The sequence below is a fragment of the Stenella coeruleoalba genome (assembly GCF_951394435.1).
Source record: "Stenella coeruleoalba genome assembly, chromosome: 14".
In the NCBI taxonomy this organism is placed as follows: domain Eukaryota; kingdom Metazoa; phylum Chordata; class Mammalia; order Artiodactyla; family Delphinidae; genus Stenella; species Stenella coeruleoalba.
The window spans coordinates 19,532,437-19,549,993 of NC_137160.1; the positions used below are offsets into that span (position 1 = coordinate 19,532,437).

The 17,557-nt window shown below is 39.1% G+C and overlaps 1 protein-coding gene across 2 annotated transcripts in view; it reads left to right on the forward strand.

Annotated features, from left to right (window-relative positions):
- CCDC68 (coiled-coil domain containing 68) overlaps positions 1-17,557 on the forward strand; it is a 35,482-nt gene that overhangs the window by 11,829 nt on the left and 6,096 nt on the right. For both annotated transcript variants that reach the window (XM_079942640.1, XM_079942641.1), the window contains 2 exons: positions 7,621-7,726; positions 9,050-9,133. In XM_079942640.1, the coding sequence (XP_079798766.1) occupies positions 7,621-7,726; positions 9,050-9,133 (190 nt within the window). The remainder of the gene's footprint in view (positions 1-7,620; positions 7,727-9,049; positions 9,134-17,557) is intronic.

Consider the following 17,557-nt stretch of genomic DNA (forward strand, 5'->3'; position numbering starts at 1 on the left):
TTTGAAGAGTGAATGAGCCTGTCCCCTCCCTGTTTACCCTTGGTGCTGAAGAGGATGCTGTTGAGGTCTCCATTCCCCTGATGCTTCTGATTTTGTTAATGGATCTCCGCTACAGCCGGCCTTAAATTAGCTAGCCCGCAAGTGGAATTGTAAGATAGTTTTGTCGTGCTCCCAACTTCGTAGAGAATGAAGGAAATACTGTGAAAAGCATCCTTAGTTCTTGGGACTTACTTACAAATATTCGTAATTCACAAGCAGTCCTGGTCCTTGTGTGCTGGGGTAGGGATGGATTTATGGGTTGATGGGTATCGAATGGCTTGACTACTTGGCTGCTGTTAGAAAAATTCTCTGGAATGTCATAGAATAACTCATATCATATGAAATCTCCTGAACTTTTTCTTTTCTTTTCCTTTCCTTTCTTTTCTTTTAATTCTAAACCTACCACAATCATTCTATATTCTGATATAACATCCAAAGTCAAATCTATTTCAAGATCTTAGTTTATCCATCTAGACCTCTTGATCTAGGCACTATTATGAATCTCAAAATGTACACATTCTTATTCTCATTTATTCAATAACATCTGCTCAGACATCACTTTCTCTTGGTCTTTTGATTTTTTCCTATCTCCTTTTCCTTTCCCATTATCTCTCTTTCTCATCATTGGACCTCATAAGCCAAAGTCCAGAACTGGGCTGACCCTGGCAATTGTACCTACATATTTGAAACACACTGGGATACCACTGATATTAATTTCCTTATACGCTTCCCTGTGAACACGCATATAGCCCCAGAAGGTGGATTTCTGAGTTTCATAGCACTGTACTCTCTGTAGAGAATAAAGGAAATATTATGGAAAGTATCCATAAGTCTTTGAAATTACTTGTATATACTCATAATTTAACTCTAAGTAAATTTTTGGCTTACCTCTTTTTTTTTTTTCCCTAAAGAGAGCTTTTCCATGCAGCAGAACTACAGCTGGTACACTGTGCCTTCCATTAAGAGTCCAGACAATGAGTTTGATTTATTCTTTAAAACATGATTTTTTATTGATAATAGAGGTTTTGTCAGTCTTTGAGCCAAAAATGTAATGATTTTAAAAACCAAGCTGAGCTATTCTTTCAGTTCTATTATATATGAGCAGTCAGGATAAAGAATTCTCAAAAAGCTCTTGAGGAGGTTTTAGAAATATCTTGAGGGAAATGGAGTTTCTGTGTTTCCAGAAAGGTGTTTGAACATCCTGGCTCGTGCAGTTTTCATAAATTGCAGGTGTCACAAATATTTATTTTACTTGTTATTTTGAGCCGTGCGTAGAGGTATTCCCTTTGCTAAGTGACAAGAAAATGAAATCAGTATGAGTCAGATTCCTTTAGTTAAAACAACAGAGACTTGGTTAAGCTACCATAAATAGGATTTCTGTTAGGTGAAGACTGAATAGATATGGCCATAAAGAAGATGTACTCATGGGAAGACAGGAGGACAACCCTTTAGCACCTAATGTGATTTGAAAAACCAGATTATTTTGCTGATCCCACTTAGTGATGCGTGTTTATGCAGTTTCACTCTTTTCTTGTTCGTCCTGGATGATTCATTACCTTTTCCCACCATTTTTCACCAGCTGGTTTGTATTCTCTGTATTCTCCTTTCAGATTCCAGAGGAAAGAGTCTGACTGGCCTAATATTACTTCCTGTATTGGACAGATAGATCATCTTGACCAACCCCTGCATTGACATCCAACCAATAGCCTTTGGCAGGCGTCCCCTCCCATCTTTGTGGGTGGCCTCCCCTTACTCAAAGAATAGCCTAGGGCTTCTTCCCTGAGCAGGGGGCTATGGGTGATTTAATTTCCCTTAAACATAGATAGTTTGATAGGTGCCATGACTTTCTTGAATTGCAGTGAGTTTCATTCTACAATTTTGATAAAGAGATAAAAAGATTCAATATGTTGTAACTTGGCATTTCTAATATTAGAAAGCATCTCTGAGGGTGATAACTTTTAAGCTTTTATAATTCAGAAGAAAAAGAGTTTCTTCTTGCACATGGACTTGTATGTACCATTATATTAAGCTACTCCTCACAATTACTTCTTTTTTTTAAACATCTTTATTGGAGTATAATTGCTTTACAATGGTGTGTATGTATATGTATAGCTGATTCACTTTGTTATACGGCAGAAACTCACAATTACTGTTAACGGGAGTAAAAAGGTTTGGCAGAAGCCATCTTTTTTAAAAACAAGGTTGACTCCATATTTCTACTACCATCACTACTAACTGACACTACTAACTGACTAACTTTCGGTTTATAAAGTAACCTGAGGGACCTTATTTAATTTGATCTTCCCACGGACCTTTCAGGGAGGAAACAGAGCTTCTAATTGGTTACATGACCTGTCAAGATCACTCGGCTCTCCAGAAGTTGTAGGGCTGGGAGTTTGGGCTCTAGTATTGCGGTAGCAAAGCCTGTGCTTGTTCTTCTATAGAGGAGACTTGACTTTTTGTCTCTTATTTCTGGAAACTCCAGAGACCTTTTCTCTGCCTGGTTTCCTCAGTCCCCTGTGTGGCTCCGAGCAGAAGGCAGTTTTCCAACTTTTCTCTCTGCCCTGTGATGTCACGGACAAACACACAGGCCCATTTTAGAGTTATCCCTTGGGGAACACATTTGGGCTTTGTAAAGACAAGTAGTGTGTTGGCTTCAACATACCTGTAGAAGCTGCTTAGGGATGGTACGTTCCTTAGAGGAAGAAACAGGGTATCTTGAAGATGTGGTTGCATGTCGCAGCATACTGTTGTTACTTACATTTATCTTTGGTAGTTTTGAGGGCTGTCTTAAACACCCCCATGCCCCGCCCATCTAGTGCTACCACTGAAAACAACAATGGGGAAGATTTTGACTGGCAATAGTAATACATATTCCTGAGTTCTGGTTGAAATGTGAACAGAGCTATACCTACGTCTTGTTTATTCTTTCACCTTGGTCTGGCCTGGGAAAGGTAAGGACCCGGCTCCTCCTATTCTTATGGTTGTGATTGTCAGTTTCCCTCTCTTCTACTGGCCACCATAAAGGTCCAAAGAAACATCAAATCCTAAATAGCAGGAAACCTGAGTCCCTGTAGATTCTAGTATGATTTTTTCATAGCTTCAAAGAAGCTCCAGGATGCCACCAATCTCACTATCTTCTCTCTCAAGTGGGAATTCCATATGGGGTTATTCATATGCCCAATGCTATGAGTAGTGTGCCCAGAAGTAGCAGCATCTGGTACATGCAGCATAGTTTCAGTTGCCACTTTTATTGCATTCATTTTGTCTCTCAGTATCTAGCTCTTTTTATTTCTTCTGGAATTTTCATTCCTATAAACAGCATAATGCATTAATCCCTGATAATAAGTACAATTTATAAAGACTTAAAAGGGTTATGTTCTGGGGTTGTGCAAACATGGCCATCCTCATGTTCTCATACCCTTTGCAATTATGTATTTATGTACCTGAGTTCTAAGAAAATGTAAGATCATTTACAAAAACTACATAAAAGTAACATAATCCTTTAACCGGAAATAGATTAGATGAGAAGGCCAAGGAGATACAAGAACAGGTAATATAATGAGGTTGCCCCACAAAATGTATACACGTGCTCACAGTGGACCACTGACTCAATTTTAAATTTTCTAGCAGCCAATCCAACGAGAAAATTATGATTAGTTTTGTGATTCACAATGTCCAAATGACTAAACCCAACCAGTTCTTTAGGAAACGTCCAGTTCTTTTTAATGTATCTGTAAGTCCAGAGAGAAAAATTTCCAGGATATATTCATAAAAAGTACCATGAACGATGTCATTATAGTAAACACAGAAGCTGTACCTCAGAAAATACTCTTCAAAAGGTTACCATGCCTCCAAAGAACAATTCACTCAAAGCCATTTGAATAGCGAGCAGCAGAGGGCAGTGTGGCAGGGCTCAATAATGCTACCTCGGGTGGTGGACGTTAACCCCGAGATAGATTTTAAAGTATCCTGACCATTGGATGGAGAGACAGTCCTCCATGACCTTGATTTCCTTTGACCACGTCTTTCGCAGACATTGGCCAGCAGAGAGATTGAGGATGTGCTTCTTGCCTAGTACTCATTCTACCGTTATCCTGTGTTACTAAAGACAAACCATTTGTTTTCACATTTCTGCAAGTTAAAGATAAGATTGACTTCCTCTCTTGAACACTAGGGAATCTAACATGAAGAAAACCAGAAATGGTACTCGGTTCACTCTCCATCCATAGTGATTTGAGAGAGCATCTTCAGTTCCCTTTCTCAAAAGGGTGGAGCCAGGGTTTTCCTCTCTTTTTGTTTGGGCTTTTTCTATGCTCCCATTGCCGTTTCTAGGCTGTGGACTTACTCAGCTCCAAGCCTAGCATCTATAAAGCAAAAAGAAAACCCAGGGAGGTCACCATTGTGTTGTTCCCTGCATCCCAAGGTCCCAAGCTAGTGTTCCTCCTTCTTTCCACCTCTCAGAGTCTTCTTGTGTTTGTTGATGTACAATGTTCAGGGTTTGGGTTGACTTAACAGGAAGAAGAGGGGAAAACACATCTTCTACATCTTTCTGGAAGCAGCAGTATGCAATTCTATTTTAATTTCAACATTGACTTTGTATTTATATTGAGGCATTGGGAAGCAGAGCATAAATCCTAGATACAGACGTTTGGCCTCCTTTCCTAGGCCTGGCCTTCATTATGTTTCTTCTTACTGTTTTGCTTTAGTACATTAAGACTGAGTGCTTCAGCTGAAAGATAAATAACAGAGATTAAAGGGAGCTCAAATGCAGCTTATTTAGCTATATTCTCACATTCAAAGACCTTAAATGGATGACTAGGTTTTCTGTTTGTTGAACAAACCTAAGAGATTTTTTTTTTGCAACTTCCTTAAATCACTGTTCCAGTGTATAATGCACATAAGTCTGAAACCCCTACGCTCTCCAGAGTGCTTCCAGAAATACTTTTCTTCCATCTTAAGACCTGTTTCAGATTTTTATTTATTTACGGTGAGCTTGATGGTAATATTCTCCTGAAATACATGGGGAAATCTCCTGAGTTTTCTATTTTCGAGAACATATCTACCCACTCCCATCCTTCTAAAGACTATTTTTCTTTTCAGTCCCCGAGTTCTGGGTCATCATAAGACACGATGAGACCATTTTGAATACTCACCTTCAATAACATACGGTATTTTCATATTTTATGAATTTTCAAAGCCGACCTGGCTCCGCAAAGCATCCCGAGTTCCTTCTCATTACTCCCCAGGAAAGTCCTGAGTCTGGCTCCTCTTTCCTTCTTTTCTTTTCTCTTTTTTTCCCTTCTCTCTGGAGCAATTTTGAATCTTAGCACCAGCTGTGGGCCAGATTTCCGTTTGCCTCCGTGTCACTTTGATCCTTATGTCCACGACTCATCTGTTTTTGTGAAATGCCTTTTTGAGTCACTTTCTAATTTTTATGCTGAGTTCCTGTTCCATTGATCTGTAGATGTTCCTTATATATTCTGGATACAATGCCTTTATTAGTCATTTATGTTACCGAGATTTTGAGGCTATCCTACTCACTCTGATTTGATGACTAGAAGTTTAAAATTTTTGTCTAGTCAAACTTATCTTTTACTTTGCAGGTAATACTGTTCTAAGCTCTATTTGAACAATCTTTCTCTATTCCAAATTCATGAAGATGCTCTTCTGTATTATCTTTTGAAAGTTTTTTGGGTCTCCGGTTTTATCTACATGGAATTTATTTTTTTGATGAAGCGAGGTTAGGATTAATTTTCTTTTTCATTTTTTCCTATGAGTATCCAGTTGTCACAATATCATTTGTTGAAAAGACCATCCTTTTATAATATTCTGTAACATCATCTTTGATATAAATTGTCTATTGGTCTATCTCTGTTATATATATGTAAAATAAAAGTAACATGGATACAGCATAATTTGTTTTATCAGTCTATTGATGAACATTTGGATTGTTTCCATTTTTTAATGCTATGAACAATAATGAACTACATTTCACGTATATTTTGTGACATACATTGTGTAATTGTACAGTATTTTATAATATAAATTATTTCATTCCATAGGATAAATAAATAATAATGGCTATCATTATACATCATTTGTACTTGTGCAAACATTTCTATAGTTTTATAGAAATTAATTTTTTCTACAGTAAAACAAACTCTTTTTAAAGCTCTCTCATACAAAACTGAACAAGGGAAAAAATCAAGACTGTCTTAAATATTGCAAATTGCCTGAAAGTTACTTGGCTTTGAGTGACCTTACTGTATATTAAACATTATTGAGACAACTGTAGTGGATTAGTGCTGTGCTACTCAAAGCACTCAAAGCCTGGCTCATGGACCAGCAAAATCACTGGAACACCTGGGAGCATGTTGGAAATGCAGACTCTCAAGCCCTTCCCCAGGCTATCGGATTAGAATGTTCATCTTAACAAGATCCCTGACAATTTAACAAGATCCTCCAATGCATATTAAGTTTGAGAAGCAATGTTTTAGTACATGATGTAAAACAAAATGGAGACTCTTTTGAAAAAAATGAGAACAAGTTCCGTCGTAGTGTCACATGAATTTCTATGACCTTTGTAATATTTGTAGAGACTCTGAAAATCCGAATTGCGATTGAATTGGATGTTGGCTACTAATTGTGAAACCTTAATAAGCTAAAATAATATATTACTTTATAAAACGCTCGTTTTCAGAAAGCACATTCACTTTATCTCTTTAAGTGTGCAGTATAATCTTTCAATGCTGTAAAGGTAGGGATTGTTATACCTGTTATGCTGAGGCTTAGAAAGGTTATGTGACTCCAAAATTACAATGCTCCCAAGTTTAGGGGTCTTGTCTCAAGGCATTTTGCCTCAAACTCTAATAACATTGGCAAGAAGAGGAATAGTCAAAAGGCATGTAATCAATACCAGTTACTTAAATGGAACTTTGGGAAAGGATGAATAATCTAAATTCAAACTTCACTCATCTTTCCTCACCATGGTTCATGTGGACTCAAAATATTAGCTGGAATTTAATTTTTCTTTCCTTGCCTTATTTACATGTAGTAGAGTTAATGAAAATAGGAAGCCAAAAAAAAAAAAAAAAAGACAAAACAGGCAATTCACAACCTGTACTAACCCCTGTATCGTTGGAAGTTGGTTTCTGATATATGTGTTAAGTCTCCATTCCTGGCCCCATGTTCTAACCCTACTGTCCCATATGTGTGTGTTCTGATGGATGCTAGGTCTGTGGATGCTCTTAGGTGAGACAGATTAGATATATAAGTGCTTCACCTGGTTCGATGCAACTTGACTCAACTACCTGCTGGAGGGAGGGAGTCACAGGTGGCCAGAGAGGAGCTTTGGACATGAATTGATCCTCTCATTCAAGTTCATGTCTGAGCTAATCAGAGCATGCTTCATGACTGTTTATCTTCAGTGTGTCTTGTTTGGCATAAGGGACCCTGGGCATCTTACCCACATGTTGCCCAGCAGTAGAGTCAGTGAGGAGATCCTGGTAGCACAGCTGTAAAAATAGCTGTATAATGCTTTAGCAAATCTTTCTCTCTTTTTTTCCTTTGCATTTCCAGTTGCCAGGATCTTCAAAAGGAGATTTCCCTCCTCCAGGAGCAGATCTCTCATCTGCAGTCTGTGATTCACTCCCAGCACCAGAGCCTGCGCAGTGTCATCCAGGAGGTCAGATTAATCAAGTGTGTTTCTGCGGTAGCTAGTATGTTTCCAGTGAGAAGACCAAATACGTGTGGCTTGCCTGGACTCCACGAGCACTGAGATTCTTCTCCCCGTTGACATTTCCTTTTTATCCCCACGTGACAAGGCTCTGTTTTCAGTGTCCTCTTTTGTCTCTGTGCTGACACCTGTGATGTTCTCAACGAAGATATGTGGGAAATTGTGTTTGCTTTTTCGATGTTTTGGTGTTTTTTTTTTAAGTGTTCTGAGCCAGATAACGCACTCTGTTCTTTAGCAGATTTTGTAGATTAGGAGGTTCAGCCCTTTCTTGAAGAAGAAATGATCTGTTTTCATAACCTCATAAGTGGTTAATTTACGTAGAGGGTGTGTTAGCACAGGGCTGTAACCTGGCCCTTCCTCGCTGGGAACATCTTGGCAGGTGAAAGAGAAGAGGTCGTCGTGATGGCAGCCAGATGGATGGTGAATTGCATACTCATACAGTTTACATCCAGATTTGTATTGATCTGGTTTGGGAATCTGCTTTAGACTTAAAACCAGAACTTCATCCATTCGTTTTTTTTTTTTTTAAACTACTTAATATTTGTTTCTAAAAGGAGTCCTTCTAAATAACTCAAATGCCTTCTTGACATAAATGTAACATTCATGCTTGCTGCGGTAGGACCTCTCCAAACAGCCAGAGAATTGAGTCATAGCACTTGCGAGTCAGGGAGGACAGAGGGGGCATCCCATGTCCTCATTTTGCAGATGAGAAAACTGAGGCCCACAGTAGTTAAATGATAGAGCTAGCCTTGGAATCCACGTGTTTCTTCTCTTCTGGCACCATCCTGGATATCACCCCACATCCCCCAGTTCCACGTTGCCTCTTAACAGATGCTTTTCTTCCAAAGCAAGTGGGCTCACCTTAATATGCTGCTGGTTGACCAGATCTCTGCCGCAGGGAGCTTCCCCATGCCAGACCATGGCCTTGCATCATGTCCCCTGGCCTCTGCCTGTGCAGGATGAAAATGTTAGGTGGCTGAGACACAGAACAAGGACCAGTGTTGCTTCCACAGGATGCACTCCTGCTGAGTTTGGTTTAAACAGGTTTTCTAAAGATTAAAGTGTTTAATTGCACTGTCTGTGTGCTCTCATCCCCAGGTGCCAATTTGTCCTGTTATTTTCTGTAGCCTGCTGAGTCCGCCAATGCTTGGGATTTAATTTTGTTGATTTGATAAACATTACTTGACCACAGAAACCTGTACAATTTCTGACTTAAGGAACTATTCTCTGTTGCCTGACAAGATTTTTGCATTTGTGTTTCTTAAATCTTAGATGGAAGGCTTAAAAAATAATTTAAAAGAACAAGATAAAAGAATTGAAGATCTGAAAGAAAAAGTTAACATACTTGAAGCCCAGGTAAGGAGGGAACCTGTTCTATATTTCAGTATGAAGTGAGTATGTGTGTGTTCAGTATATCTGTGAGCCTGCGTACGAATGTGTCCTGTGTGTTTGTGAGTGCTTGTGTGCGATGGTGTGCCAGTGTGACACTGTGTCCAAGTATGTCTGTATGTGAATGTGTCTGTGTGATTGTATGTGAATGTGTCTGTGTGATTGTGTGTGATGTGTCTAGGTGTATGTGTGAGGACATGCATGTGTCTCTATGTGGGTATGAATGCCTTTTTGTGAGTGTGTGTGTGCATCTTCTATGTATAAGAATTATAGCTTTGTGGGGGAGGTACTCTTAATCATTATTAAAATATTAAGTATTAAACATAATTTTATATTATTAAATTATTAATATTAAATATTACTAAAGAATTGTTGAAAGTTTATTCAAATGTTCCAGAATACTTTCTCTACTGGGGAGACCAGTGATACTATCTCTCGATGTGGACTTGAGTTAGAAGCTTGGTCAAGGCCTCTCTTGCGTGAACTCAGCTCTAGCCAGATAGCCGGGTCTGCTGTCTCCTGTCTTTGTTTCTTTCCCCCGTCCTGAGACTTACTATTCCTCCTCTTTCTCCATCCGTATCCATCAGGGCATCCAAGCTTCGCCTCAGGGCTCACCTACTTCAAGAAGCCAATTGAAATTTTCTTATGTTTCAGTGTTTTAAAACTTATCATAAACCTTTATACTACACTGTGATAAGATGTGCTTTACTTTTGCCCACTCATCCCCGCCTTGACTGGGGAAGCCCTTTTCAGGTGTTGAGCTGCAGTCCTAGGCTGGTGGTACCCCTACCTCACAGGAAGTACAGAGAAGCCCTGTGGTTATTGGAGCACCTGACGACCCCCAGGTGTCTCCAGCCCAGCTCTGCTTTGTGCTCAGTGTCACCCCTTCTGTCTCTGTTGAATAGCTCATCACGGACCGCCTAGACCTGGTCATCTTTTCTACTGCATCCCTCAGCATTGTGACTTCTCTGTGTGTCACGTTGTCCTGTCCAGAGATGCTCTGTCTTCCTTGGAAACCTGCTTATCTTTTGGAGCTGTTCTCTTCCCCAGGACAGACCAGAGAGGAGCTCCATGATTGGACTCCCAGCACACGCCTCACCATTCTTTCCACCACCACATTCTTTCTGCTTCCCTCAAACAGAAGAAAAAAATCATAATAACATAAAGAGGTTGTAAATATTTTGCAACTTAAGTTTTGGAACCATCCCCCTGTTTTGCCCTTTCTACCTTCCTGGGACCACTGTTCTCTTTATTTTAGAGGGTAAGCTCATCGCGTCTTGGGTTTTCCTTAGATTCTCACCTAAGTAAGATGTAAATTGGTTAGTTTACATCAGGTGATGTGATTTATGTCGCATTAGAGCCCCCCCTCCTAAGAAATGTCTTTAAACGCATTTCCTCCCAACTTTTCTTATGTAGTGGCCTTTTGACAAATGTTACTTGATAAAATATTTTTTCTTATAAATATTTTTCTTATAATATTTTAATAACTGTTTTTTATTTTTTTACATAACTAACATATGGTCATTCATCCCATACAAATTAGGAAACATGGATGAGCAAATATAACAAGAAAACCACTCAAACATACCATCCAAGGGCAATTATTCAGCACAGTTGTGTATCTCTCTATTTCTGTGGGAATTTTGTGCCTGTTACATACTTGTGTGTATATATTAGAGATACAGACTATATATGGCATCATTTTATTGTGTTTTTAAACTTTTATTTGTTTCAACAATTTTTTCATATCATTAGTTACGTAAGTCTATAAATACTTTTTTTTTTTTTTTTTTTTTTTTGCGGTACGTGGGCCTCTCACTGTTGTGGCCTCTCCCGTTGCGGAGCACAGGCTCCGGACGCGCAGGCTCACCAGCCATGGCTCATGGGCCCAGCTGCTCCGCGGCATGTGGGATCTTCCCTGACCGGGGCACGAACCCGTGTCCCGTGCATCGGCAGGCGGATTCTCAACCACTGCGCCACCAGGGAAGCCCCTATAAATACTTATTGAGTGGCTACTATGGTGTAGGCACTACGTTTGGATAAACAGTGTTGAACAAAATAGACATGAGCCCTGCTGTCTGGAATTTACTAACTGATGAGGGAGATAGATACAAATAAATTAATATGTAACTAATAATATCTTGGAAAAGTTCTGCAGGAAAAGGACAAAATACTCTGGGCAATAATACCTGGATGGAGGAATGTATACGGACCATTTAGATTGGTGGGTGGGAACAGTCTCTCTAAGAAAATGAATTTCAATATGACCTTTGTGGAAAACTGGGTGGTAGGGCCTGTCAGGTAGCCAGACAGGAGGCCATTGTGGGTGCTTCTAATCTAAAAGCTGTAAATAGCGTAGGATGACATTGGAAAGGTAGGAAGGTGCTAGATCATAAAAAGCCTTTAGGCCATGCTAAGGGCTCTTTTTCTCTATAGAACAGTATAACAAGAAAGTCTTTGCTTACCAGGCAAATTAAATTTACATTATCTTTTTAAAGAGCCACCAAGGTTTCCACTGTATTGCTATGAAATAACTTAGTTAACTTAATCCCTGCTGTTGGATTGTTTTCCAGTACAGCTTTTGTAAACAGCAATGAATTCAACAGACTTTTACAAACGTTACCGATTATTTGTATAATTACTTCCTCCCTTAAGATACATTTTCAGAAGTTGAATTGGTAACTCGAAGACTATCCATTTTTAAGATTGTTGATCTGTGTTCTCTGAATTTCCATGTCTGCTGGATCAGACATCTCCCTCAGCTGCCACAGCCTCACCTGCTGCTGCCTCTGCTCTTGCAATTAACTCTTTACTCACATTCAGTCTTTCAGTTCTGACATTTCCGATCTGCTAATAGCCCTCTTTTTTCCTCTTTATTACTAAGGGATTTCAATATTTAAAAATCCTTTGGTATCATTCTAATGAAATCTAAGAAAGTAGAGATGAAAAACACATGTGCTTAGGGCTTCCCTGGTGGCGCAGTGGTTGAGAGTCCGCCTGCCGATGCAGGGGACACGGAATTCTCATTTAGATCCAAGTTTATCTGTAATTCAAGGCAGTCCGGTGTAAGGTAGGGATCTAATTTTTTAGTTGTCTCACTTTATTGAGCAGTCTGGCCTTCCTTCATGATTTTGAAATGCTGATATATCCTAGACTAAATTTTTATGCTGGAAATCTGTTCCAATGGTGTATCTGCCTATTTGGCTCCAATGCCCTACTGCTTTAATTATCATACATCTGTAATACATTTTAATTGGAGAGATTGTTGTCTTTCTCTGATCTTTCATTATGGTCCTAGGCTCTGGTCATGTCTAATTAAGTGTTAGCCCTCATCACAGAGTCAGGGCATCAATGGTGCTACTGCTTCTAATTCAATCTTATATTTTTAGTTGTGTCTCTATTTATATCATCCCCAAAGCTAATTTTATTGTCCTAAGTAAACCGGCAACTTAACCTATACACTACATTATCCAATTGGCCTTTTGGTATAATAGTTAGACCAGAATAATGTATTGCTTCCATTGCACTACTTCTATATCCCCAAATTTAGCAAATAATTGCAGACTAGCCACTCAGTGTCATAGGAGGAAGCAATAGATTGTGTTCTCCTCATGGAAACTTCTTGGTTGGATGCAGTCTGCCCACATTGATGGGACAGCATCTCTCAGTACTGCCTAAGATTCTCTGTATGAAGTTGATTCAAACTACTATTTTCTAACATTCTCTTTTATTTAAAAAAGTCTTCAGATAAAGCAGTATTGATGAATGTCTTTTATGACCTCAAAATTTTTTGTCTTCAGTAGATAAATCATTTCCTTCACTGTAAGGAATGTTACAACGCCCTTTTCAGCTTTAAAAAGCCCGGCCAAGCCACATTAGTTTATTTATTCAGCAAATAGTTTTGTGTGTTTATGATGTACCAGGAAATGTTCTAAGTGGTAGGTACATAGTAGGAACAGGACACACTGTCCTGACTTCATCTAGCTTTATTTTAATTGAAGATACATACAGTAAATACATAAACAAGTAAGTATACAACTTAATTAGGGACGGGTAACTGCTCCAAGAAGAGTAAAACAATGTGACAGTTATAAAGTGATGGGAGTCAGGAAGAGCATCTCTGAGCCTGTGATCTTGGACCAGGTACCTGAATTTAGTAAGTGCTTGAGCTGGAGTGAACCTGTTTCTAGTCTAGCCCTAGTCAATGCTTCGTTATGAAGATCTTAAACTGGGAGGGCACGCAGGGGTACACTATCTTGCACACAAACTTAGGACTATCCTATTTTGAAATAACGGTGTGAGCCGATTCAGTTTGTGAAAAATTGGTCACCAGAGCTGAACAACCCTTTTAAAGACATCAACTTTCTAAACCATACAGACAACATAGTTTTCTCATCCATAATAACTCATCTCTTTTAAGGCATGCTACATACTTCATTTTGTTTAATCTTCAAAGCTACTCTGGGAGAAAATTATTATTTATTCCCTCAGGGATTAAACTGAGATTCAGAGAAGTTAAGACACTTGTTCAAAATCACTCGGCTGCATTTGAGTCTAAATGAACAGATATAATGTTAAATTTGCAGAATCATTTGTATGTATTTTAGCCATTGTCACAGTTACTACATTAAATGTTTTTCTGTTTTCCAGTTTTTTGACTCATGGAAACTAATACTTTTTTCTGTGTATTCTTTTCTATCCTACCAAGGACTTCCCACCTTCCCCCCCCCACCACAAGGGGATAAAATTCACTCATCTAACTCTGTCCTTTTTTTTTCTTTTCAATCTTTCAGGATCTTAAGCCTCTTTTAAGTATCACCAGAAAATTTCTGCTTAACTCTGCCAAAATTATTTACTTTTCTTTCTACTTTGGCATATCTTTCATCATCTTAATTTACAGCTCTGAAATTCATCTCACATTTCACACATTTCTAACTTCTTCACTAATGACATGCTCATATGAAAATGCATCTTCAGAAATTACTCCATTTTCTAGACTTTGAAGAGTATCCTACTTTATGTAATCACCATCATCCCTAAAATTTAATTTACTTCCAAGAGCATGTTGCTAGAAGTTTAAGTATGCAAAAATTAGGTTCTTTTGGAAAACTGTGTCTGTGAACTATCCTTGGATTGAGTCATAATAATGGTGGACTTACTCTGGTCATTGATTTGTAATTTTGTAAACTAATGATGAAAACTCATGCATTTGGTTGTTCTAGTTAAAGAAAAGCACATGAAAGCCCATGAATCAAAAATAAAGACCTAGGGCTTCCCTGGTGGCGCAGTGGTTGAGAGTCCGCCTGCCAATGCAGGGGACACGAGTTCGTGCCCCGGTCCAGGAAGATCCCACATGCCGTGGAACGGCTGGGCCCGTGAGCCATGGCCATTGAGCCTGCGCGTCCGGAGCCTGTGCTCCACAATGGGAGAGGCCACAAACAGTGAGAGGCCTGCGTACCACACAAAAAATAATAAAATAAAAAAAATGAAGACCTAAATCCAGTAGATGAAATAAATCATCACAGAAGTTGAAATATATGAAAATAAAGACAGTCTAAGCTGATAACTCTTATGCTTCTGCAATGTTTGGAAGGCAACAACTTCAGAAAGTAGGAGTTTATTTTGGAAAAACTCCAAATAGCTTTTACATACTTGTCCAGCCACAAAAATATTTTTATTCCAATGCTTGTTGTCATCATGATATTGTGTTTCGAGTTGTGCTTCATAACTTGTAAAGTACTGTACAGAGAGGAGTTTTTCTTAGCCACGTACTTGGCCCTGATATATGCCTGCACTTGTTTGGAGTGTATATTCGATATATCTCCATTATACAAGGAACATCTATATCATCAATTTGTCAAATCTGAAGTACATTTCCTGAGTGAGACTTAAGTGCTTAACTCTTGAAATATCACAGTGAAATGATTCATGTGTGAAGATTTTTGCTCCATCTTTTAGTTATTATTCTGTGTAGATGCCGAGGGGTAAGAAGGTACAAAATTCACATCTTGTCTCTGCTTTCCTTAGTTCAGTAGTTCTTCATCTTAACTGTACATTAGTATCACCTGTGGAGTTTTGAAAACTCCTGAACCTAGATTACAACCAAATTAAATGGAAACTTTGGGGGTAGGACCCAGGCATCACTAGATTGTAAATCTCCCAGGTAATTCCAATATACAACCAACATTTAAAACTACTCTGGTCCAGTGGCTCTCCGATGTGAGCAGACATCAGAATCATCTGATGAATATCTTAAAACACATCACCTGGCCACCCCGGATTTCTGGTCCAATGGCTTGGTTGGGAATTGAGGATTTGTAGTTCTAATAAGTTCCCAGGGGATGTTCCGATTGTTGATTCCAGGACTACACTTAAAGAATTGTGTCTTCATCTTTTTTCTCTCCCTTTTTTCCACCTAACCCATTTCACCTTGTCTTCAAGGTCCAGGTTAAACGTCCTTGTGTAGGAAAATTATTCTAGTCACACTGATTTCTGTTTATACCTTTGAATTACTGGCTGCCTTATGGCATCTCTTGAATCACATTTAATTAATTTATTTTTAATTTTTGAATGGTCACATGTTTATCACCTCCACCATACGGTGCATCCTGTGTACTAAAAGGGAAGATACTATCCTTTCTTGTGCTGTGTCACATTCTCTCTGCTACTGGTATGGTGCTGCAGACATGGCAGGGACCGAGTAACTGGGTGTATTGCGGGGGGCTGGATGTTTGGGGTAGATTCATTGTTGATTAATTCCCTGACAGTTTGCTGTCTTCTCTTTCCTATATATCATACCTGGAATCCTTTCAGAAATCACTGAATCTCTTTATCTCCTGGGGTCCACCGATTGCTTATTTGTAATATAAGGAGGCTGGGCGAATTCCTCTGGTCACAGAAAAATAACTTCTTGCAGGGAAAAGAGCATGAGCTTTGGAGTCAGACAGGCCTGCATAAAGCCTGCACATTTGCAGACCCATGCTGCATATACTGCCTGTGGGTCATTGGAAGCAAGGTTCCTCGTCAATTTGAGTTTTGCCAGCTTTATTTCTTTCACATACATAACAGCAATGAAAGTTACTCCTCAGAGATGAGTTTATATCGAAGAAAAGAATGTCTGGAAAACACCAGGCAAAAGTCTTGACATTTGCTAGGTACTCAGAATTATGAACTCTTCTGCTTCCATCAAAATTCTGGTGTCTACTTCCCAAAACCATGCATTCTGGTGCTGGCTTACTCCAAACCAGCAGATGGAGTCTTACAAAATAACTTTTATTCAGTCCTTCGTTTCCTACACGGGAAGGGAGCTGGTGTGTTGCTGTTCTTTGAAAGCCGTGGTGTCTCTTCTGCCTTCCTCCCACGGTTACCTTTCAGGCCCAGAACTTTCTGTACAGATGTATCCTTGAAGGACTTCTGGCCTGCCCATGCAGCCAACTGGCAAGTCAACCTTGGGCATGAGTCTTCACTGGAAAGTCTCACTTTCCAGATCTGTAAAAAGCAATTGTTTGGCTTTGCTGCATTGTAGAGAAAGTATTGTCTCTGGACTGGGAGGCCCTGACTTTGTGGGGGTTTTTTCTTTCACTTTTTCTTTTTATTAATTTTTATTGGAGTATAGTTGCTTTACAATGTTAGTTTCTACTGTACAGCAAAGTGAATCAGCTATACTTATACATATATCCCCTCTTTTTTTGGATTTCCTTCCCATTTATCGGAGGACCTGACTTTGAATCTTCAGTTCTGCCCTGAACAAGATGTTGGGCACTTAAACTCTTTGGACCTCAGTTTTTATATATAATATATAATAATGGGCCTTGGACTAGAAAGTCATAACCAACTGCCTTTCATTCTTAAAACCTGTGCCAGACACCGAGCTGAGTAGTTTATGTACTTTTATTTCATTTCAGAACTTGTGAAGAAGAGACTATGATCATATCTGTTAATACAGATGAGGAAATTAGGCACAGAGAGGATAAGTAAACTAAATGAGGTCACACAGCTAGCAAGTGGTTGTGCTAGGATTTGTACCTGAAAACTTAAACGCTTTCCCTTCCCGTTATTAGCCATTGCATTATCTCCCAGAATTCCAAGGTGCTTCCAGATTTAAAATATTATGGTCGTATGATATCTGTTTCTTCCACCTTATATATGGTAGTCAGGACCACTACTACTAGAGATGAAGAAACTGAGGCTTCAATGAGAAAATTGAGGCTAAGGATGCCGTGAACCAAAAGAACAGATGGTGCCTATTTTCATGGAGTTTCTAATCAAGAGATTGCACAAGAAAGACAAATGTGTAATAAATATTGTGCGTGTCTTTCAAAAGGTTCTTTAATAGAGTTCTTTCATGAAGTTCTTCGCATCTGTCCATATAAAAGAAACTGTAAATTGAAA